The 25,502-nt window shown below is 42.0% G+C and overlaps 1 protein-coding gene across 2 annotated transcripts; it reads left to right on the top strand.

The window, feature by feature from the left end:
• The first annotated feature begins 444 nt into the window (after positions 1-444).
• tcf7l1a (transcription factor 7 like 1a) lies at positions 445-25,252 on the top strand. 2 transcript variants are annotated; one of them, XM_036967494.2, is made up of 12 exons: positions 445-1,440; positions 1,581-1,662; positions 2,012-2,175; positions 12,839-12,922; positions 15,100-15,217; positions 21,877-21,970; positions 22,107-22,193; positions 22,986-23,102; positions 23,176-23,341; positions 23,480-23,587; positions 23,673-23,760; positions 23,871-25,252. In XM_036967494.2, the coding sequence occupies exons 1-12, from the start codon at positions 1,255-1,257 to the stop codon at positions 24,443-24,445; spliced, it is 1,869 nt and encodes a 622-aa protein (XP_036823389.2). In that variant the 5' UTR covers positions 445-1,254; the 3' UTR covers positions 24,446-25,252. The 2 variants fall into 2 exon arrangements, with proteins under 2 accessions (XP_036823389.2, XP_036823390.2); XM_036967495.2 differs by having other exon boundaries at positions 468-1,440; positions 1,584-1,662.
• The last annotated feature ends 250 nt before the right edge of the window (positions 25,253-25,502 follow it).

The raw sequence follows: 25,502 nt of genomic DNA, 5'->3' as shown, positions 1-25,502 counted from the left end.
CTTCAATGACTGGAAAATGTTCCTTTTAGAGGTCTTTCAATATCATTTTGCTATCTGGGTTGTCTCATTAACTCATTGGAGTGTGGTGGGATTATGATAGGGATGGGTGCATGCGCATTATCATCATCGTACATTCTTCACTTCACACCACGAATATGTACATGGCCAATGCAAATCCAATCTAATTCAGTGTAGTGAAAAAACAGCGATATTCAGTGTGCAATCCAGACTAATGCAGATATGGCAAAGATATTCCAAAAATGTACACGTATTGCCAGAACTTTCACACTGATTTAAGAATGTTTTATTTTTATTTTAAAGAAATCAACTGGGAAAGATCAGGTTCTACACATGATTGATGGCTGGACTGGCATTTCTCCGCCCAAACGTCTTCCCTCCTCCCTTTCTCCTCCTTCCCTCCTCCCCCTGTCTACCTTCCTCCCCCTCTTTCCCTCCCCCTCCCTCTTGTCTCTTCACCCCCTCCCCCAGTCTCCCGGCGGCGGCCTAGCTCTCTTCCTTCCACTCCACTTCAGAAACACCAAGCGACTTTTCTTCTTTCCCACGCCAACACAGACACACAAAAACAGAACACAGACAGCCCGCGAGTAACTTCTTCTCGAAGTCACAACAATTACATTTTTCTCAGTTTTAACGATAATGGACGACGAAATAAGCAAGAAAGTAGGGCTGGTGAGCTGACTTCGCTTCGGATGGATTTTACTCGGGGGGGGAAACAGGATAAAGTTTTATGTGCGTGCGTGTTTCAGCGAACTTCGACGCACAACTTTTCATTGTTGTCGTTTTCCCTTTCAGTTGGAGGAGATACCTAGCTATATATATATATATTTTTACACCCGTATGCAAATATTCATGGATTTAACTTTTTGCTTCCGTCGGTGTGTTTTGTAACTTGTTTTTCTATCCCAGAAGACGCAAGGAACGAGGGGGACAAGTCAAGAAATCTGCTACCTAAATAGCTACTGTAGTTAGCTTAGCTACTGTAGCTAACAAAAATGAACAGTCGTTGAATGCTTATTTTTGCGGGGTTTGCAATAAATAGTCTCTTGTTTATGGGTTATATCGTTACTACCACTGAAAAGCGTGCAAATATAAATAATACCGTGTGTTAGCTAGGTAGCCAAGTGTTTTGAGATAGGGTTTTTGGAACTGGATATTTTCCGAACGGAGTAAGTTAACTGTTAGCTAGCTAAAACAGGACTTCCACAGCAAGACCACACTGTTTCGAAATCCAAGATGCCGCAGCTGGACGGGGGAGGAGGCGATGATTTGGGGGCAAACGACGAGTTAATTTCGTTTAAAGACGAGGGGGAACAGGAGGAAAAAACAGCCGAGAATGTGTCCTCTGAGCGGGACCTGGACGACGTCAAGTCCTCGTTGGTTAACGAGACGGAGAACAACAGCAGTTCGTCTGACTCCGAGGTAACTAGTTTGTCTACTTAGCTAATGTTAATGTGACGGAAGATTGAATCACTCTATAAACCACTGCAGTACAGTACTAGCCGTTGTCTTCTAGCTACCAATCTGTGTTGTTTTACAAACTATGTTTATGTGTTTGTCAGCAGGCAGGCAGTCACAGACGTCCACAGCAGCACAGACCAGATTGGGAGAGCTATGTCAGGCAGAGAGAGTTCTTTGCAGAAGGTATCTAAAACTTTACAAACTCAATAGTAAAACTATAACTGTAACTCTCACGGATCCTTTATGAATGCTCCCCCGTTTTCTCTCGTTTTCCTATGCATTATCTTTACAATCTCTTTCTACCTCCCAGTCTCCCTTTATCTCCCCATTCATTTAAATAAGCTTTGTTGAAATGAGGTCATTTTACACCCCTTATAAGAAACAACCAAAACCCTCCTTTCTCCCTCTTCCTATCCCTCCGCCCCCTCCTCTCTCTCAATTCAATGAGCACTGTTGACCCCAGTCTATCCCCCAGCTCAGAGGAGGGAGTGGATCAGCAATTGCTAAAGTTAACTGTGTGTGTCTTTTCCAGCTCTGAGACAGCAACACGACAGTGGGTTGTTCAAGGCATCTCCATATGCTGGCTATCCCTTACTGATGATCCCTGACCTGGGTAACCTAGCTAACCTGGGTCACCTGGGGAACCTTGGCAACCCCTACCTCTCTCCCGGAGCCCTCTCACCCGGCGCCAGGACGGTGAGTCAGTCACACATGCACGAACATGCATTAAACACACTCAATCTTTAGTTAATATTTTTTTGCAAGTAAGGCTGCTAGACTAACATAGCTTTCTATGTGGTGTGGCGGTGTATCTAGTGTGTGATGTCTGGTGTGTGTTATAAGGGACGGTGAACGATGAGTTCTGTGTGTGCTCTGACTCTGAGCAGTATAATATGTCTCGTAGCGATTAACGGTGTGTTATGATAACACACTAGCGTTTCAGCAGCAGGCAGGCCTCAACACCGTCCTGCTAAAACGCTGATGCAGGAATGTGTGCACGTGTGAGAGAGAGACATGTATAGATGCTACAGTATTTCTGTCATCACCATCCATGCGTACCTATGTTAGTTGTAGTCAACATTGTTTTTTTGTTTGCTTTCTGTATATTGGGGCCGAGGACCTATTTGGGTTTATCCCCTAAGTCCTTTCTGTTTGTGTCTAATAAGACATAAAATCTTAGCTTTTTAACTGAGAATTGAAAAATGGTCCCTACGTCACAACTGTCAGAAGCTGCTCTTTTAACATGTACGTTTACCCCCCCCCCCCCCCCACTCGCATACCCTGCCTGCCTCTACACTCCCCTCCCCAGGTATTAATGAGCTATTGTTGTCATGAGGAGGAGGAGGTGGAGAAGCTCAATTGACCTAATGTTGCTCTCCACGGGAGATCATTACCACATGCACACACAGTGGAGGTTGTGTTGACTTTAGTCAGCACCGTGGTTAATCCTCCTCATTAGATGGCATGTGTGTGAGAGATGCACGCCTCTCTGTCTGAGTGAAGATCTACATGCTAATGTAAATTGTACAATAACTGAATTGTAGCACACCACCATGTGTGTTGTCCAGCGTCTACCCTCACCAAAATATGGAACAAAAACTCTAGGGGTATCCAAAACAGTAAGGGTGAAATCAGGTGCACTCTAGACCATGACTGAAAGTTAAGTGTGTAACGTTCTGTGATCCGGGCTTGATATAGGTGGACCCCCCCACGGATACTGTAACCCCAGGGAGAGTTGCTCTGGCCCCTTTCCTCTTTTAACACACGCGTTTGAGTTGGAGTTAGACAGGAGTGTTGGGGATGGATTCAGCCTTAAGTTGCTGATTTTACTCACTTGGTGAGCTTTCAACACACACACACTTGGTTGTCAGTCACCCCTAAGCATTAGTGAATTTGTGGAGGGGATGCTGGGAGAGATTACTGACACTGTTCTAACACGTCTCGCTACCTCACTCTCTCTTTGTGAATGGTGTGTGTGCTGTCGACAGCCTTCTCTCCTGGTATTTTAAGTTCAGTGAGACAATGTGGAGTAAACACAAGCCAGAGGGCCTCACACTTTACATAAACACACACTGCAACCTTTACACACACACACACACACTGAGCGAGAGACACCGACCATCTGAAGAGTAAACTCACATGGGACAATGAGGTCAGTTGCACAAAGTCTGCAAGGCTGACATGGAGTTGACTTTTGTGTTCTCCACAGACCTGGGCAGAAAATAGTTTATAGTAGTTTATTTGAAAATGCCAACTTATCAAATACTCAAGGTAGTCAAAGATGGTTTGTTTTGCATTCAACTAAAAGGCAACAATTTGATATTCAAATACAGGTCTCAGAAAACCAAATCATATTTGAAGGTATTAGAACATATGCAAGTTATTTGAAAAATGTATTTATGACTGGCGAATATTTGTTGAAGAACCAAAATCTACAACAGTTGTATTAGTCTAAATATATGATCATAAGCACATGGTTTGGAGGGCACCTGGATATCCTTCTTAATAAAGCCTACAATGAAAGGCCCACCCAGTGCAGTAAAAAAAGATAGATTTTCCTGTTTTATACAGTGTCTTCAAAGTATTCATGCCCCTTGACTTGTTAAAAATTGTTATCGGCTCAATTAAATAAATAAAAAAATCTCGCCCATCTACACACAATATTCCATAATGAAATGCATATCTTTTCTGAAATGTTTGCAAATCTATTAAATTAAATGTAGAAATATCTTATTTACAATACAGTGCCTTCGGAACGTATTCAGACACTTTCACCTTTCCCACATTTTGTTACGTTACCGCCTTATTCTAAAATTGATAAAATAATTTCCCCCCTTATCAATCTACAAACAATACCCCATAATAACAAAGTGAAAGCAGGTTTTAAGAAATGTTTGCAAATGTATAAAAAAAAATACTGTATTTACTTTAAGTCTTCAGACCCTTTGCTATGAGACTCAATTGAGCTCAGGTGCATCCTGTTTCATCCTTGAAAGGCACAGAACTGTCTATAAAAGGTCAGAGTAAAAGTCAGAGTCAGAGTAAAATCCAAGCCATGAGGTCAAAGGAATTGTCCGTAGAGCTCCGAGATGGGATTGCATCCAGGCAAAGATGTGGGGAAGGGTACCAAAAAATGTCCGTAGCATTGAAGGTCCCCAAGAACACAGTGGCCTCCATCATTCTTAAATTGAAGAAGTTTGCAACCACCACTCTTCCGAGAGCTGGCTGCCTGGGCAAACTGAGCAATCGCGGGAGAAGGGCCTTGGTCAGGGAGGTGACCAAGAACCCGAAGATCACTCTGACAGAGCTCCAGAGTTCCTCTGTGGAGATGGAAGAACCTTCCAGAGGGACACATATTTCTGCAGCACTCCACTAATCAGGCAGAGTGGCCAGATGGAAGCCACTCTTGAGTAAAAGGCACATGACATCCTGCTAGGAGTTTGCCAAAAGGCACTACTATCTATGAGAAACAAGATTCTCTGGTCTGATGAAACCAAGATTGGACTGTTTGGCCTGAATGCCAAGCTTCATGTCTGGCCAATGTCTGGCCAATACCATCCCTATGGTGATGCGTGGTGGTAGCATCATGCTGTGGGGATATTTTTCTGCGGCAGGTACTTGGAGTCTAGTCAGGATCGAAGGAAAGATGAACGGCGCAAAGTACAGAGATCCTTGATGAAAACCTGCTCAGGGCCTCAGTCTGGGACAAAGGTTCACTTCCGACGAGACAACAACCCTAAGCACACAGCCAAGAGAATGCAGGAGTGGCTTCGGGACAAGTCTTTTAATGTCATTGTCTGGTCCAGCCAGAGCCCAGACCTGAACCCGTTCGAACATCTCTGGAGGGAGACCTGAAAATAGCTGTGCAGCTTTGCTCCCCATCCAACCTGACAGAGCTTGAGAGGATCTGAAGAGAAGATTGGGAGAAACTCCCCAAATATAGGTGTGCCAAGCTTGTAGCGTCATACCCAAGAAGACTTGAGGTTGTAATTGCTTATAACAGTGAACCTTTTTTTGTGGGATACACACAAGATACACAAGGTCTTGTGGCATATTTTGGTTGAACAATCCCAATTTTAGATTTTTTAAAATTGAATATATTTAACCTTCAATTAACCAGGCAAGTCCGTTAAGAACACATTTGTATTTACAATGACAGCCTAGGAACAGTGGGTTAACTGCCTTGTTCAGGGGCAGAATGACAGATTTTCTTACCTTGTCAGCTCGGTGATTTGAGCTAGCAACCTTTCGGTTACTTGCCCAACGCTCTAACCACTAGGCTACCTGTTGCCCCAAATGTCCTTGTGTGGCCCATCCAGAGCCCGGACTTGGACCCGTTCAAAAATCTCTGGAGAGACTGGAATATAGCTGTGCAATGGATTTGCAACCCTCTGCATGCGCAGTGCATTCTTCCGTCACATGTGCACTCTTCCATCAAATGTATAGCTGATTCTCAAGATCTTGCACACTAATGAGATGCTATTGAGCCCACACTACTAGACTGTCTGAGCCAAGAACTACATGCTTTCTGCTAAGTTTTGTTTACAATACTGGGCAGGGTGAATATATTTTATATTACATGATTCTTTGTTAATGTAACTACCCATCCCGGATCCGGGAGAATTGTCATCAACTGACACTAAGTAGCATAACGCAACGGACAAAAAAAATCTTACTAGAAAATATTCATATTCATGAAATCACAAGTGAAATATATTCAAACACAGCTTAGCCTTTTGTTAATCACCATGTCATCTCAGATTTTGAAAATATGCTTTACAGCCAAAGCAAGACAAGCATTTGTGTAAGTTTATCGATAGCATAGCATTATGCCTAGCTAGCAGCAGGCAATCTGGTCACGAAAATCAGAAAAGCAATCAAATTAAATCGTTTACCTTTGATGAGCTTCGGATGTTTTTTCTCACGAGACTCCCAGTTAGATAGCAAATGTTCCTTTTTTCCAGAAAAAATATTTTTGTAGCCGAAAATAGCTCCGCTAGTTCTTCACGTTTGGCTGAGAAAACGACTAAATTAGCTCCATAATATCGACAGAAACATGGCAAACGTTGTTTATAATCAATCCTCAAGGTGTTTTTCAAATATCTATTTGATAATATATCAACCGGGACAAAGCTTTTTTCAGTAAGACCGGGTGGAAAATGGCTACCTCTGTCTTTTGCGCGAGAAAGAGCCATCAGGTGGACACTGACGCAATGCTGTCGCTCAGGCTCATTTTTCAAAATAAAAGCCTGAAACTATGTCTTGTGATACTAGACACATTAAGGAAGCCATAGAAAAGGGAATCTCATTGATATCCCATTCACTGCTCAATAGGGAAGCATAGGAAGGGACTCTTATTTAGAAACCGCTGCGTCCCTGATTGGATTTTTCTCATTCTTTTGCCTGAAATATCAGTTATGTTATACTCACAGACAATATCTTTACAGTTTTGGAAACGTTTGTGTTTTCTATCCTAAGCTGTCAATTATATGCATATTCTATTTTCTGGTCCTGAAAAATAGCCTGTTTATTTTTCCAAAAATAAAAAAATGACCCCTAGATTCAACAAGTTAACTAGTAAATAGTAGCCTACAGCAAAGTGTTTAAATCATTTATAACTTAAGTTTCTGCTAGTTAGTTTTTGCCACCATGTGGGGTTTATCTTGCTTGAGCCTGCTATGAGTGTTGATTCACCTGTTTCCATACACATTTCATTTTAAAGGAGTTGTTTAATCTAACTGCCTAACTATTTATCTGTACATGGAATTGTATATATATATTTTTTTACTCATTTTGTTCTAATCTTTACATGAATTGCTGCGGGCACTATCTGATGTGTGGAAACATTTCACTGCAGCTAATGTAGAAGGAAAAGCTGTGTACATTTGCAAATACTGTGCCAAATCATATGTGAAGAATGCAACAAAGATGCAGAATCATCTGGCCAAGTGCATAAAGTTCCCTCAGCGCTCACAACAAGCAACCTCTGACAAAAGTCCCTCTACTTCTATTCGAGGTGAAAATTATGAATTAGACACCTTATCGATAGCAACAGCTCATGGTCCTCCTGGAATCAGAAGGTTTTTTGACTCAATGGAGGAACGCAGTCAGTGAAATGCTGATGAATGTCTTGCATAAGCTGTGTATGCAACTGGTTCACCTCTGCTCACAGGCAATGTGTATTGGAAGAGATTTCGGAATGTTCTTCGTCCAGCAAACACACCTCCAACCAGACATGCTTTATCTACTCATTTGCTGGATGCAGAGTTCAACATAGTTCAAGTGAAGGTCAAGCAAATCATAGAGAAAGCAGACTTCGTTGCAGTCATCTCTGATGGGTGGTCAAATGTTCGTTGGCAAGGAATAATGAACTACATCTCCATCCCTCAACCAGCATTCTACAAGAGCACAGGCACACCGGTCTCTACATTGCAGATAAGCTGAAGGCAGTTATCAATGACCTTGAACCTCAGAGGGTATTTGCACTGGTGACAGACAATGCTGCAAACGTGTAAGCTTCTTGGTCTAAAGTGGAGGAGTCCTATCCTCACATCACACCCATTGTCTGTGCTGCACATGCATTGAATCTGCTCCTCAGGGACATCATGGCACTGAAAACAATGGATGCACTCTACAAGAGAGCCAAGGAAGTGGTTAGGTACTTGGGGTCATCAGGTCATAGCAGCAATCTACCTCACCAAGCAACGTGAGAAGAATAAGAGCACCACATTGAAGCTGCCCAGCAACACCTATTGGGGTGGTGTTGTCATCATGTTTGACAGTCTCCTGGGGTGGGAAGGAGTCTCCAAAAAATAGCCATATAACTGTCTGCCGATATGGAAAGCCCCATCAAGAGGATCCTTCTGGATGATGTATTTTGGTTGAGTGGTAAGCAGCCTGAAACTCCTGAAACTTATTGCAGTAGCCTTTGCACGGATTGAGGGAGACAATGCCATCCTGTCTGATGTTCACTCTGCTTGCAGATGTAAGGGAAGAAATTCATACTGCCCTGCCCACTTCACTGTTGCTCCAAGCAGAGGAAACTGCAGTTGTGAAATGCATCAAAATGTGGGGGTCCTTGTTGGACCCCAAGTATGCTGGCAAGAGCATCCTGTCTGGTGCAGAGATCAACAAGACCTATGGTGTCATCACTACCGTGTAGTGCAAAAGACCCTCACTACCTTCACATCCTGTCGGGCTGTGTCAGAGCAAGGTTCTTGGCGGTCTGACGAAGTACACTTCCAAGCAAGGGCTTTGGGATGGAGATGCAATATGGCAGTCGTGCCAACATATCTCATCAGCCACCTGGTGGAAGGGACTTTGCAGATCTGAGGCTCTTTCCCCTGTTGCCTCCAACATCAGCCGCCTCAGAGCGCAACTGGTCCTTATTTGGGAACAGACACACCAAAACACGCAACAGGGCTGACCAATACAAGGGTTGAAAAATTGGTGGCCATCCGGGCATATTTGAGGCTTTTTGAGCCTGACAACGAGCCGCCCTCAACAAGGTTGGAAAGTGACAGTGAAGAGGCGGCCTCAGTCTGATGGTCAAGAGGTGGACATTGAGAAGGTCCAGGGAGAAGACATGGAAGCCTGAGAGGAAGACAACCAAAGCTTTAGTTTCTAGACTAATTTTACAGATGTATGTTGAAAAACATTTTTGGGGATGTGGTAGGTCATTGGGCGTCATTCGATATTCCCTTTTGTTTTTCAGTGAAATCATCCCATGTGAAGAGTCAACTAATTTAATTAAAGTTCAATTCGTAACTAAATTTTTATTTTATTTTGGAAGGATTTAATCATTTGCAATTGTCTACTTATGATAAGGTACAGTGCCTTGCGAAAGTATTCGGCCCCCTTGAACTTTGCGACCTTTTGCCACATTTCAGGCTTCAAACATAAAGATATAAAACTGTATTTTTACAGTTGGGAAGATGAATGGAGCCAAATACAGGACCATTCTGGAAGAACCTGATGGAGCCTGCAAAAGACCTGAGACTGGGACGGAGATTTGTCTTCCAACAAGACAATGATCCAAAACATAAAGCAAAATCTACAATGGAATGGTTCAAAAATAAACATATCCAGGTGTTAGAATGGCCAAGTCAAAGTCCAGACCTGAATCCAATCGAGAATCTGTGGAAAGAACTGAAAACTGCTGTTCACAAATGCTCTTCATCCAACCTCACTGAGCTCGAGCTGTTTTGCAAGGAGGAATGGGAAAAAATGTCAGTCTCGATGTGCAAAACGGATAGAGACATACCCCAAGCGACTTAATAATAATAAACTTAACTGTAATCACAGCAAAAGGTGGCGCTACAAAGTATTAACTTAAGGGGGCTGAATAATTTTGCACGCCCAATTTTTCAGTTTTTGATTTGTTAAAAAAGTTTGAAATATCCAATAAATGTCGTTCCACTTCATGATTGTGTCCCACTTGTTGTTGATTCTTCACAAAAAAATACAGTTTTATATCTTTGTTTGAAGCCTGAAATGTGGCAAAAGGTCGCAAAGTTCAAGGGGGCCGAATACTTTCGCAAGGCACTGTAAAAGGTTTGTTTCTGTCTCCATATGATATGGTAAATATATCCAATGCAAAAATAACATCTACATTTAAATGGTATTAATATTAATTCCCATATATTTCCATGGAATGTTTCCACCTCTGAATATCCCCAAAATGTGCAGCCCTAGTCATACCCAAGAAGACTGGAGGCTGTAATAGCTGCCAAAGGTGCTTCATCAAAGAACGGGGAAAAGGGTCTGAATGCTTCAACATCAACAAAAGGAAGGAGCTGATTGAAGACTTCAGGAGACAGCAGAGGGAAACTGCCCCCATCCACATTGACAGGAAAAACTTCAGGTTGAAAAGCTACAATCTGAAATGGTCCACCCACACAGATAGTGTGGTGAAGAAGGCGCAACGGGTCCTCTTCAACCCAAGGAGGCAAAAGACCCTCACTACCTTCACATCCTGTTGGGCTGTGTCAGAGCTCTCCAGAAGGTGGTGCGATCTGCCCAACGCATCACTGGGGGCACACTGCCTGCCCTCCAGGACATAAATAACATCCGGTGTCAGAGGAAGCCCAAGAAAATCATCAAGGACATCAGCCAACCGTGCCACGGCCTGTTCAACCCGCAACCATCCAGAAGGCCAGGTCAGTACAGGTGCATCAAAGCTGGAAAAGAGACTGAAGAACTGTCAAGTAGACTTAAATAGTCTAGTCACCACTAGCCGGTAACCTGTCCTGAACTTTGGTCACTGTCACTAGCCGGCTACCATGAGTATGGCCATGGAAGAACTGGGACATTTTCAGCTTCCAGGAATTGTGTGCGGATCCTTGTGACGTGAGGCCGTGCATTATCATGCTGAAACATGAGGTGGTGGCTGTGGATGAATGACACGGCAATGGGCCTCAGGATATCGTCACGGTATCTCTGAGCATTCCAATTGCCATAGATAAAATGCAAGTTGTTTGTTTTCTGTAGCTTATGCCTACCCATAACCTCAGCACCACCATGTGGCACTCTGTTCACAACGTTGACATCAGCAACTGCTCTCCCCACGGTGCTGTACATGCTGCATGCCATCTGCCCGGTATAGTTGAAACCGGGTTTCACACATTTCCCGCATGCCAGTGGCCGTCAAAGTGAGCATTTTCCCACTGAGGTCGGACATGACGCGGAACTGCAGTCAAGTCAAGACCCTGGTGAGGATGACGAGCACGCAGATGAGTTTCACTGAGATGGTTTCTGACAGTTTGTGCAGAAATTATTCTGTTGTGTAATCCCATAGTTTCTGTTTTGCCAAATTCTCTAAAACAATGGAGGTGGCTTATGGTAGATAAATGAACATTAAATTCTCTTGCAACAGCTTTGGTGGACATTGCTGCAGTCAGAATGCTCATTGCACACTCCCTCAACTTGAGGCATCTTTGGCATTGGGTTGTGGGACACAACTGCATATTTTAGTGGCCTTTTATTTTTCCCAGCACAAGGTGCACCTGAGTAATGATCATGGTGGTTAATCAGTTTCTTAATATGCCACACCTTTCAGGTGGATGGATTATCTTGGCAAAGGAGAAACTCACTAACAGGGATGTAAACAAATTTGTGCACAGCATTTGGGAGAAGTAAGCTCTTTGTGTGTATGAACAATTTCTGCAATCTTTTATTTCAGCTCATGAAACTTGTGACCAACACTTTACATGTTGCGTTTTATATTTTGGTTTAGTGTAAGCACAGAATGGCATGCTAATTTAAAAGATGGCTAGTCGCCTGGCCGGCGGACACTCCTGTATGTCAAGCTGTGTGCTGTTTACGCACCTTTTTCATTTATGGTGAATAGCATTCACAAACCTAAGTGGAGGGAAGGGTGTGTTGGTGTGTGTGGTTTCTATCTTGGTGTTTTGTAAGAAGCAGTAAGTTTAGCCTCCAGCCATGCAGCAACATCATGATTGTACAGCAAACTACTGATTGTTTAGGGATAAAGAGGGAGAGTTGTGTAGGCTTCATCAGTATGGTATTTCTAACAGCTGGTTTCATTTAGAACTCACAGCCAGAACTTCCTGGGGCCTTGGAATGGGGGTATATGTGTGTGTGTGTGTACTGGAGGCCGGTGTGTGTGTGCTCAGCCCCACTCTCCCTCACTCACTCACACACACACACACACACACACACACAGTGCCTACACTTTCTCCTTGTGCAGTGAACACACTCCCTGCACAGGCAAACACTTATTATGTTCTTGTGGTCCTCATTATTTGAGTTTTATTTGACCTGCCACACAATGGGACCCTTATCCATGATGTGCGTGTGCTCTTGTTTTTTTTCCTCAACTGAAAGTCAGCGACTCGGTGTAGCATGTTGGTCTGCTGTGAACATTATACCACAACCCTGACACACATTCCCCGACACTCCACTTTTCTACTCCTCTATATTGCCATGTCCATTTTTAGCCCTATATCTTATCCCTTCTTCCTTCCTGTCTCACCACCTTGGAGTGGTGACTGACCGCTGAGAGGTTGTGCCCTACGTTAAAAGCATGTGTGTGTGCCCGCTGCTTTTCTAAACTAATGCGCTCCCACACATAAACCTTCATGCAGAGAGACGTACAGCTGGAGTCTGACTGATACACTCACCAGATGTCTGCAGAAAGTAATCCGACGTGGAGAGTCATCGGAATTCACTTCTCATTCTCACCTCTCACACTAACGCACACACATCCTACCAGCTGTACCCATTTCATGATATGTTTTTTGTCCACAAAGTTACATTTTTTTGTGTGGTGCTTAATTGTTTGCACGCAGTCTTTAAATCTTTGAATTCTCTCTCCCCATTCCTTTGTCTTTCTCTCCAGTATCTACAGATGAAGTGGCCCATGCTGGAGGTTCCAGGAACATCCGCTTTAAAAGACCCTCGCTCCACCTCCCCCGCTCACATGGTGGGTTTGTGTGTCTTAGGGCTGGGCGGTATACTGTATTTTACTATATACCGGTATTGATGCACGGACCAGTTTGGGTTTTTACTTCACCTTTATAGAACATTTTTTCAATGTTTGGTTTGCTAAATGTGATACGCTACTGCGCCGTGTGTAGCGTCCATTTAATATTGTTTCCCCCGCAACTTGAGACGTCTCTCTCCTCTTCCTTTCTCTCTCTCCATGCCACTTTCCACACAGACCAAGCTCCCACCCCTGTCACTCAAGGAGCGTGCAGTTGTTGCGTTCAGTTTGCATGGTCAATGCAGCACATGCAACAAGATGTTGATGACCACGATGCTGATTTCCACTTTACTAAATATAAATCTACAAGCGTTCTATAATTACACTTTGTTTGTGTATCTTACTGTCTGCAAACAGCTAGTTGGTCTTAGCATGTTTCAAAAATGTATTGTTTTTGACACTAACGCTAACACTAATGTTTTTGACATTAGTTAGATGTCTGGCTAACTAGCTAGCTAATAAATCGACTGAGTCAGAGCAAACGTAGCTAGCTAATACAGCCTTGTACTAGTGATGGTGTAAGCCTAAATCAGCACGTTTCTTCAAAATCAAAGGGGAATAGGCAAAGCGTGAATGTTAGCTACATGATGTAGCTAAGAGAACATTTTAATGTAACCCAAGGTTATAGGATCCCCTAGGAAACACTGACCAACACTTTGGTTCCTACCCTGTCACAACTACTCCGTCTTTTTTATTTGTCATGTCAAACATTGTATTCGAAGTGCCCACTATTATATTCTAACTTTCCCCCAAGTGTTTTGATCTAAATCGCAAGTCAAATTGCAATTGCAATATTTAGTAAAAAAAATAAGGCCTAGATTTTTGCCCATATTGTGCAGCCCTATGTGGCAGTGTGGAAATGGTCTCAAAAGAGTGTAGGAAATGGATGAAAATGCTGAAATTTTAAAAGTATAAAACATTCAGTAGAGAGCCATTGAAATCACTTAGAATAATGTATTTGTTTCCACGTTATCGTCATGCACTACTTACCCATAAAGCAAATGTTATTGTTCAAAAACATAAAATACCGTCCAAATACCATCACACCAAAAAAAAATTGTTATATTTTGGCCATATTTCCCAGCCGTTGTGTGTGCTCGCTTCACAATCTAGCCACCATGCAGTGACAATGGTCGGAGCACAATTGGCCCGGTGTCGTTAGGGGAGGGTTTGACCAGGGTAGGCCCTCATTGTAAATAAGAATTTGTTCTTAATGGACTTGCCTAGTTAAGTTTAAATAAATAAAATTAAAACACCCTGACATCTAAAAGGCCAACTGTTGCTCAAGCTAGCTTCTTGCTAAGTACCTGGTCTTTCTTACAAAACTTACCTGGGTATGTAACCCTGCTCTGCTAGTATAAGCCATTTAGATTGCTCCCCCCCCCCCACACACACACACAGCACTCAGGTGACCTGACTCCTGACCTCCCTCAAACTCGCTGCAGACAGACACTGGAATGTTCATGCTGAATAGTGTTAATCTGCCTGGAGACACAGGACTTTCACACCTCGGGGTGTGTGTGTGTGTCTAAGACCGGCAGAGTGAGTGTGTATGAGATGAGCGGGATTATATTCCAGTGAGTATTAGCCAGTGTGTGTTGTGTATCTGAGGATAGACCTGCTCTGCCATGGAGGACTGATCCCCTGTCATTGATAGTCAGACAGAGAGGCCCTACCCAGAAACAACCCTAGCCCTTAGGCTCATGTGTAGATTTTAAGGCATTGTACAGTAGGGCTGGGAATTGCCAGGGACCGGACGCTACGATATTATCACGGTACTTAGGTGCCAATACAAAATGTATTGTGATTCTCACGATACTGATTTATTTTGATTCGATGTTCCAAACATATTGCTGCTCATATGTCTGCTGCAGAGGGACGAGAGTCATGAGAAAACAAGTTTGTCAGTCATGTAAATAAGTGCTGAAAAAAAAATGTGGATCCCTATTTAAAAAGATAAAAAACAAGCAAATAAGGCAAATAATATTGCGATATTGTCAAATGTAGTGAAAATTCCACCTAGGGGAGAAACTGTTACTCCTTGTGACCAGGCACCGTATGAACTTTCCTCTGTTCCTAATCTCTTGCTCTCATCCCTCTTGCTCTCTCCTCTCTAGTCCAATAAGGTACCAGTGGTGCAGCACGGTCACATGCCCCCCTTCTCTCCCCTCCTGTCCTACAGTCCAGACCCCTTCCCCCCGCGGACACCCCCTCCTCACCTCTCACCTGACACAGGTATGGAACCTCATCCCTCTCGCTAGTCTCTCTGTAACAATGGATGTGTTTATTTTTTTATATATATATATATATATATATATATATATATATATATATATATATATATATATATATATATATATATATATATATATATATATATATATATATATATATATATATAAAACACACATACAGTTGAAGTCGGAAGTTTACATACACTTAGGTTAGATTCATTAACTCGTTTTTCAACCACTCCACAAATTTCTTGTTAACAATCTATAGTTTTGGCAAGTTGGTTAGGACATCTACTTTGTGCATGACACAAGTCATTTTTCCAACAATTGTTTACCGACAGATTATTTCACTTATAATTCAATGTATCACAATCCCAGTGTGTCCAAAGTTTACATACACTAAGTTGACTGTGCCTTTAAACAGCTTGGAAAATTCCAGAAAATGATGTCATGGCTTTAGAAGCTTCTGGTGGGCTAATTGACATAATTTGAGTCAAATGTTGGTGTACCTGTGGATGTATTTCAAGGCCTACCTTCAAACTCAGTGCCTCTTGGCTTGACATCATGGGAAAATCAAAAAATCAGTTCTCAGAAAAAAGTTGTAGACCTCCAAGTCTGGTTCATTCTTGGGAGCAATTTCCAAATGCCTGAAGGTACCATGTTCATCTGTACAAACAATAGTAAGCAAGTATAAACACCATAGGACCACGCAGCTGTCATACCGCTCAGGAAGGGGACGCGTTCTGTCTCCTGGAGATGAACGTACTTTGGTGCGAGAAGTGCAAATCAATCCCAGAACAACAGCAAGGGACTTTGTGAAGATGCTGGAGGAAACCGGTACAAAAGTATCTATATCCACAGTAAAATGAGTCCTATATCGGCATACCGCTCAGCAAGGAAGAAGCCACTGCTCCAAAACCGCCATAAAAAAGCCAGACTATGGTTTGCAACTGCACATGGGGACAGAGATGGTACTTTTTGAAGAAATGTCCTCTGGTCTGATGAAACAAAAATAGAACTGTTTGGCCATAATGACCATTGTTATGTTTGGAGGAAAAAGGGAGGTGCTTGCCATTTTGAAGAACACCATCCCAACCATGAAGCACGGGGGTGGAAGCATCATGTTGTGGGGGTGCTTTGCTGCAGGAGGGACTTGTGCACTTTAGAAAATAGATGGCATCATGAGGTAGGAAAATGAGGGCTATATTGAAGCAACATTTCAAGACCTCTTCCAAATGGACAATGACCCCAAGCAAACTTTCAAAGTTGTGGCAAAATGACTTAACTTCTTGATGCACCCATCCCGTTAGCGGGATCATTTTCGTCAACCACCTCTGAATTGCAGAGCGCCAAATTCAAATTAAATGACTAAAAATATTTAATTTTCATGAAATCACAAGTGCAATATAGCAAAACACAGCTTAGTTTGTTGTTAATCCACCTGGCAGATTTCAATAAAGCTTTTTGGCAAAAGCAAAAGTCTATGTAAGAACATCTCTCTCGGTAGGCAAAATATTACAAACAGCTAGCAGCCAAGTAGATTGGTCACGAAAAGCAATAAATTAAATCGCTTACTTTTGGTCTTCGGATGTTTGCACTCACGAGACTCCGTTACACAATAAATGTTCCTTTTGTGCCATAAAGATTATTTTTATATCTAAAATAACACGCCAACCAAATGGAGGTATGTTCAGAAATCCACAGGCTCGAGCGATCACGACATCGCAGACAAATTCCAAATAGTATCCGTAATGTTCGTAGAAACATGTCAAATGTTTTTTTCTAATCAATCCTCAGGTTGTTTTTATAATATATCAACCGGGACTGTAGCTTCTTCAATAGGAGAGAGAGAGAGAGAAATGGCTGCTCCAAGCTGTTGCGCATACAAAACGCTGCTGGCACCCAGCAATACAGTGACGTGATGTGATCGATCTTGCTCATTTTTCAAAATAAAAGCCTGAAACTGTCTAAAGACTGTTCACGCCATGGGGAAGCCATAGGAAAAGGAATATGGTATCCCTTTAAATGGAGTGAAGGCAGGCTATGGAACATGGAGCTTTCAAAATAGAAGCCACTTCTGGGTTGGATTTTCCTCAGGTTTTCGCCTGCAATATCAGTGCTGTTATACTCACAGACAATATTTTGACAGTTTTGGAAACTTAGTTTTCTATCCTAATCTGGCAATTATATGCATATTCTGGGCCTGAGAAATAGGCAGTTTAATTTGGGTACGTTTTTCATCCAAACATCAAAATACTGCCCCCTACACTCAACAGGTCTGGGATATGGCCAAAAACCAGTGAAAATGCAGAGGGCCAAATTCAAATAAATTACTATAAAAATCAAACTTTCATGAAATCACACATGCAAGATAGCAAATTAAAGCTACACTTGTTGTGAATCCAGCCAACATGTCAGATTTCAAAAAGGCTTTTCTGTGAAAGCAAACAATGCTATTATCTGAGGATAGCACCATAGTAAACAGAGAAGCATATTTCAACCCTGCAGACGCGACAAAACGCAGAAATAAAAATATAGTTCATGCCTTTGACGAGCTTCTTTTGTTGGCACTCCAATATGTCCCATAAACATCACAAATGGTCCTTTTGTTTGATCCTTTTGCTTTTTATCCAGAGAAACACCGGTTCCAACATGAGCAACGTGACTACAGGATATCTCAAAAGTTACCTGTAAACTTTGCCAAAACATTTCAAACGACTTTTGTAATACAACTTTAGGTGTTTTTTAAACATAAATAATCAAAATTGAAGACTGGATGATCTGTGTTCAATACAGGAGTAAAACAAACTGTAGCATGCTTTCTGGTCACATGCCTCTATCTTCAAGTGACCCTCGTTCAAGATGGCCGTACTTCATTACACAAAGGAAAAACCTCAACCAATATCTAAAGACTGTTGACATCCAGTGGAAGTGATAGGAACTACAAGAAGGTATCTTAGAAATTTGGATTCCCAAAGAAAACTCATTGAAAAGAGTGACCTCAAAAAAAAAAAAAATCTGAATGGTTTGTCATCTGAGTTTCGCCTGCCAAATAAGTTATGTTATACTCAGACATGATTCAAACAGTTTTAGAAACGTCAGTGTTTTCTATCCAAATATACTAATAATATGCATGTCTTATCTTCTGGGGATGAGTAGCAGGCAGTTGAATTTGGGCATGCATTTCATCCGGACGTGAAAATACTGCCCCCTGTCACCAAGAAGTGAACTTCTTGCGTCGAGTAATCCCGTATCCGGGAGCGTAATCATAGCCTCAAGCTCATTACCATAACGCAACGTTAACTATTCATGAAAATCGCAAATGAAATAAATATATTCACTCACAAGCTTAGCCTTTTGTTAACAACACTGTCATCTCAGATTTTCAAAATATGCTTTTCAACCATAGCTACACAAGCATTTGTGTAAGAGTATTGATAGCTAGCATAGCATTAAGCCTAGCATTCAGCAGGCAACATTTTCACAAAAACAAGAAAAGCATTCAAATAAAATAATTTACCTTTGAAGAACTTCGGATGTTTTCAATGAGGAGACTGTTAGAAGCAAATGTTCAGTTTTTCCAAAGATTATTTGTGTAGGAGAAATCACTCTGTTTTGTTCATCACGTTTTGCTTAGTGAAAAAAACGAAAATTCAGTCATTACAACACCGAACTTATTTCCAAATTAACTCCATAATATCGACAGAAACATGGCAAACGTTGTTTAGAATCAATCCTCAAGGTGTTTTTCACATATCTATTTGATGATAAGTCACTCGTGGCAGTTTAGTTTCTCCTCTCTTCAAAATGGAAACATGCACGCACCTGGAGATTACGCAATAGTTTCGACGGAGGACACCAGGCGGACGGACACCTGGTAAATGTAGTCTCTTATGGTCAATTTTCCAATGATATGCCTACAAATACGTCACAATGCTGCAAACACCTTGGGGAAACGACAGAAAGTGTAGGCTCATTCCTTGCGCATTCACAGCCATATAAGGAGACATTGGAACACAGCGCCTCAAATCTGGGGTACTTCCTGTTTGAAATTTCATCTTGGTTTCGCCTGTAGCATCAGTACTGTGGCACTCACAGATAATATCTTTGCGGATTTGGAAACGTCAGTGTTTTCTTTCCAAAGCTGTCAATTATATGCATAGTCAAGCATCTTTTCGTGACAAAATATCTTGTTTAAAACGGGAACGTTTTTCATCCAAAAATGAAATACTGCCCCTAGAGTTTCAAGAGGTTAACATTCCTCAAACATACATGTCTCATACCATTTTAAAGCTATTCTCGTTGTTAATCCCACCACAGTATCCAATTTCAAATATGCTTTACAGCAAAAGCACCACAAACAATTGTTAGGTCACCACATAGCCACAGAAAAACACAGCCATTGTTTTTCCCCCAGCCAAAGAGAGGAGTTTCAAAAACCACAAATAGAGATAAAATTAATCACTAACCTTTGATCTTCATCAGATGACACTAATAGGACTTCATGTTACACAATACATGTGTTTTGTTTGATAAAGTTCATATTTATCAAAATATGAGTTTACATTGTCGCGTTACATTCACTAGTTCCAAAAACATCCAGTGATTTTGCATAGCCACATCATTCAACAGAAATACTCATCATAAATGTAGATGATAATACAAGTTATACACATGGAATTATAGATATACCTCTCCTTAATTAATGCAACCGCTGTGTCTGATTTCAAAAAAACTTTACGGAATAAGCCAGCCATGCAATCTGAAACGGCGCTTAGAAACATCTGTCACAATAGCTGCCATGTTGACGTCAACAAACAAGAAATTACATGATAAATATTCCCTTACCTTTGGTGATCTACATCAGAAAGGACTCCAGGAATCCCAGGTCCACAATAAATGTTTGTTTTGTTAGCGCGTTTGGTATACATATCCAAACGCTCATTCTGGTTAGCGTTACATCGGACAAAAACTTCAAAAGGTTATATTACAGGTCAAAGAAACATTTCAAACTATGTACTGAATCAATCATTAGGATGTTTTTAACATATAGCTTCAATAAAGTTCCGACCGGGCTATTCCTTCTTGTCTTCATGAGCCATGGAACGCAAGTGACTACCATGAGGAATAAGCATGATCAGAAAATGGCTGACTGCCAGACACCTGATTCTGCTATCATTCACTCCCACAACACCATAAGTCTCATTATAATTTCTATTGATGGTTGACATCTAGTGCAACCCCTAGACAGTGCAACATCATTCATATCTCAAGGGGATTTCATTAGGGACTCTGAATACATACAAAGCTCAGATTTCTCACTTCCTGTTTTGATTTCTCCTCAGGATTTTGTTTGCCGTATGAGATCTGTTATACTCAGACGTCATTCAAACAGTTTTAGAAACTTTAGAGTGTTTTCTATCCAATAATAATATACATATATTTGCAACTGAGACTGAGCCGTTTACTTTGGACAACTTATTCATCCAAGCTACTCAATACTGCCCCCCCAGCCATAAGAAGTTAATCCAACTGTGTTGTCAGATTTACTCTTTTTAGGCTTTACGGCGAAAGCATACCATGCGATTATCTGAGGACAGCGCCCCACACAAATACTTTTTCAACCAGCACAGGTGTCACAGAATCACAAATAGTGGTTAAATAAATCACTTACCCTTTGAAGATCTTCCTCTGTTTGCAATCCCAAGGGTCCCAGCTACACAATGAATGGTCGTTTTGTTCGATAAAGTCCTTTATATAAAAAAGGCTGTTTAGTTGGCGCCAATGATCTCAGTAATCCACTCATTCAACGTGCATACAAACTAATCCAAAAAGTTACCAGTAAAGTTCGTCCAAACAAGTCAAACGCTGTTTCTAATTAATCCTCAGGTACTCTATCTAAATAACGATAATGTTTAAGATGGAGAATAGTATGTTGAATAGGGAAGATAAATAATGAAGAGCGCGCACCTCATTCACGCTCTAACAAGACCACTTTTCTAATGAGACACCTTGTAGTTTTTCCAACTACTAAAACAAGCCTGAAACCCTTTCTAAAGAATTGACATCTAGTGGAAGCCATAGGAACTGTAATATGGGTCCTTTCTATTTGTATCTATTTGTATTGACCTCAAATTACATTTCCGGGTGGATTTTCCTCGGGTTTTCGCATGCCATATCAGTTCTCTTATACTCAACCCTCTGAAGTTTCTAAAACTGTTACAATGTCTTTCTATCTAATGCTACCAAGTATATGCATATCCTGGCTTCTGGGCCTGAGTAACAGGCGGTTTACTTTGGGCACGTCAGTCATCTGAAATTCCAAACAAAAACCAGTCTCCAAAACAGGTTAAGCAATTTAAAGGCAATGATACTAAATACTAATTGAGTGTATGTAAACTTCTGACCCACTGGGAATGTGATGAAAGAAATAAAAGCTGAAATGTATCATTCTCTCTACTATTATTCTGACATTTTACATTCTTAAAATAAAGTGGTGATCCTAACTAGCCTACGACAGGGCATTTTTACTAAAATTAAATGTCAGGAATTGTGAAAACTGAGTTTAAATGTATTTGGCTAAGATGTATGTAAACTTCTAACTTTAACTGTGTATATGTGTGTGTTGCTCTCTCTCCACTGTCCTTCTCCACCTTCCAGGTCTTCCCCGCACTCCCCACCCAGCAGAGCTCTCCCCCTACTACCCTCTCTCTCCTGGAGGCATGGGACACATGACACATCCTTTGGGCTGGCTGTGAGTCACACACTCACATTTACCATCTTGTGATGGATACAATGATGGTTTAGTTTATTTTGCTAACAATTTCTAGCCGAATGAATGATATTGCAACACAAGTGACGCTGTTTCCCCTCTCTCTCTTTGTCTCCAGGCCGGGCCAGTCTATGTACGGTATTCCAGCGGGGGGGTTTAGACCATCCTACCCTGCAGCTCTCGCCATGAACTCTTCTATGTCCAGGTACAGCTCACCTAATCACTCACACACATCCATGTATTACTGCTCTGGAGACTTAATACTATAGAGACTGGACTTATATCTGTAAAGCAAGGGCTCTCAAACTGTTTGTGGCCTGGACCCCTTTTGAAATAGAAAATTCATCAGTGACCCCCTCATAATATAGAACGACTTGAGTGAGATAAAAATAGAATAGAATCATTTTTACTATGACTTCGGCAGTGCGTGGCCGGACGAACCAAGTGTCGGGCCCTGGGAAAGAACATTTTTAAAGGCCTGCCTTTTGGCATCGGTGAGAAAATGTTGCAGTGTTCAAGCTAATTTTCTGCACTTCTACACAATTTGTCATGGGGCAGAGATTTATGTTGTTGCTGCATTAAAGCTAATATCCTAGAATTCTACACAATTTGCCATAACGCAGAGAGAAAACGTGGCCGCTTTTTTTTTTTTATACTTAAATACAAGAAGTATTGATTTGGATAATGAGTAATTGGTGGAGTACTATGGATACCAATATCCCTCTGTGAGCCTCCCTGGTCCATGTTGCCCCTGCCAGGGCTGTTAACATCTACTGGAGATTAAGAAAATTATATTGCTCCCTCAACTTATTACGCGAATCCCTTGATCAAAATGTGTTTCATCGGTTATTAGTAATATTCATGAAAAAATATGTTTATTGATCGTTATATTTTGAGCTCTTGCCCCGGACCCACTTTGAGAACTTCTGCTGTAATAAATGCAATCATGTCATTTCAAATGGTATTTATGCTTTATGGACCTGTGTGTGATTGACAGCTTGGTGGCCAGTCGTTTCTCGCCCCACATGGTCCCGTCCCTGCAGACGTCTGTCCCTCACCCTGCCATCGTTTCCACGGCGATCAAACAGGAACCAAGAGACGGCAACCGCCACGGGTACGCATCCAAACTATCACACACATGTTAACACCTCTTGCCGACTCACTGACTGTCTCTGTCTGGTGTGTAGGTGTGGCGTATCCATGGGGGACAGAGAGAAAGAGGAGGAGAAGAAGCCCCATGTGAAAAAGCCTCTGAATGCCTTTATGCTGTACATGAAGGAGCAGAGACCCAAGGTGGTGGCAGAGTGCACGCTGAAGGAGAGCGCTGCCATCAACCAGATACTGGGACGCAGGGTAAGTGGCAGCGTGAGCTTGCACACTGTCTTTCTTTGGAGGATTATACAATGGCTGTGTTCATACTGAAAACTGTTGTCGATGGCCTATGCTCCAGAAGGGAGTATGTGTTAACCCTTTGTGTGTGTGTCTCTACAGTGGCACTCTCTATCTCGTGAGGAGCAGTCAAAATACTACGATATGGCCCGTAAAGAGAGACAGCTACACTCCCAACTCTACCCTGGATGGTCAGCTAGAGACAACTACGTAAGTACTATAGTAAACATTTAGTAGGGATTTGATTGGTTGCTTTGAGATGATGGGTGTGATGTGATTGGTTGTTTGTGTGCAGGGGAAGAGAAAGAAGAGGAAGAGAGATGGCAGGCCAGAGACTGCTCCAGATGGACAAATAACACACACCCAGTCTGCTGCTCCAGAGGGTAAGTGACTTCCAAGACCAGAGAATTATGAGAAGTGACCAAACTATATTTTTTGACATTACTGGAAACTAACAGCAAAGACTGATCAGTGTTTTATTTTGTCTCTCCAGAGCACTTCTCTCCACAGCCCAAGAAGTCATGTGTGTCGTATGGAACTCAGGAGAGGCCCAGTGTTTCTCACACACACCTGACACACACACACCTGTCCCAGGCTAGTCCCGCCTCCTCCCTGGACTCTCCAGCCACGCCCACCACTGCTCTGGCCTCCCCTGCCGCTCCCGCACCCACACACACTGAACACACACACTCTCACTCTGAGCACACACATCCTGAGCAGGTCCAGCCCCTCTCCCTCACCACCAAACCCCCTCGCCCACACTCGCACAGGGAGACACACGGTCAGACTTACACCCACATCCAGTCTCACACACACCCACACTTGTTCACTCACACACACCTGCCCCTCACCACTAAGACCACTTCATCTCAATCCTCTTCCTCTCATCCCCCCTTTTCTCCCCACATGAGCTCATCCAGTAACCAGACTCCGCCGCTCCTTACTGGACCAATCCCCTTCACCTCTGGCTTAGCCCCTACCACCTCCATCCACCAATCGACGATGAGCTCCCATCATGTCATGCTCCAGTCCCAGCCTCTCTCCCTCGTCACCAGAAATAATCATTGAAACCCAAAGATGCTAACCACAGATCTAGGATACAATTTTGCTATGCCCAGTCCTAACCTTAAGCATTACACTAACCCTAACCACTGATCTAGGATCAGATTTTCCCAAACCGTAAGAATTACACTACCCCCAGATCCTTTATGCACAGTCTATCCATATTCATGGGTGGGATGAAAAACTATCTGACCCTGTATCAGTGGATAGGAGGGTACTCTACTCTGGTCAGGGGTGAACAACTCCTTGAGGGTTTTAGCTCCAGAGCAGCAATACACCCAATTTGAATAGTGGTTTAAATGAAGATCATGATTAGTTGGTTAGCTGAATCATGTGCTGGGCTGGGAAAAAGCCTGCAATAACCAATAACCTGTTGCCTTCGAATTAGGATCAACTTTTTCCTACTCTTTTTTTTTTGTTTTTGTTTTTTTGTCTCTGTTTGTAAATAAACTTTTTTTTTTTTTTCCTTTTCTAGATAGTAGATCTGGTTTTATATTAGTATGAAAAGAAAACAATTATTGGTCAATATTTGACCACCTCTTTTTAACTTGTCTTTGTGAAACCAAGCATATTTTTAGTCAAATGGTATTGTAGAATATTACCTTTTTTTGATGAATTTGTCCAATTTGTTACTTGTATGAAATACAAAAATGTAAAGGCACATTTTTTAAAAGAAAAATGAGATCAAAGTAATAATTTCTGTCTTTGGTAGTAATGAGTGCAGATCTGCCCCCCCACACCTACTCTTTTATAAATCCCCCCTCCTGTATGACTGAGTCTTTGTTGATAATAAACATCTACTTATTTCTGAAACGTGTCTTTGCCCGTATCTGTGTGTTTCTGTTCCTGTGTGGTCTTTGCCTTTGGTAGGATGGTCTTTGACATGAACTCAAGGCAACTTCAATGGATCTCATCATTGAAGCTAGTAGTTTCTTAACAAACAAATAAAATGTTTGACCAGCAGAAGTAACACGTTTTAGATATGGTCTTTGTCCAAGAACATGTTTCCTTAACTCAATCTTTTATTGCTACAATAAACAAACTACAAAGTGCAGTAACTGGG

The sequence above is a fragment of the Oncorhynchus mykiss genome, chromosome 29 (assembly GCF_057628025.1).
Source record: "Oncorhynchus mykiss isolate SJ-2025 chromosome 29, ASM5762802v1, whole genome shotgun sequence".
Taxonomy (NCBI): domain Eukaryota; kingdom Metazoa; phylum Chordata; class Actinopteri; order Salmoniformes; family Salmonidae; genus Oncorhynchus; species Oncorhynchus mykiss.
The sequence above is the reverse complement of the archived record's forward strand: the minus strand, read 5'-3'. Positions and strand labels throughout refer to the sequence as shown.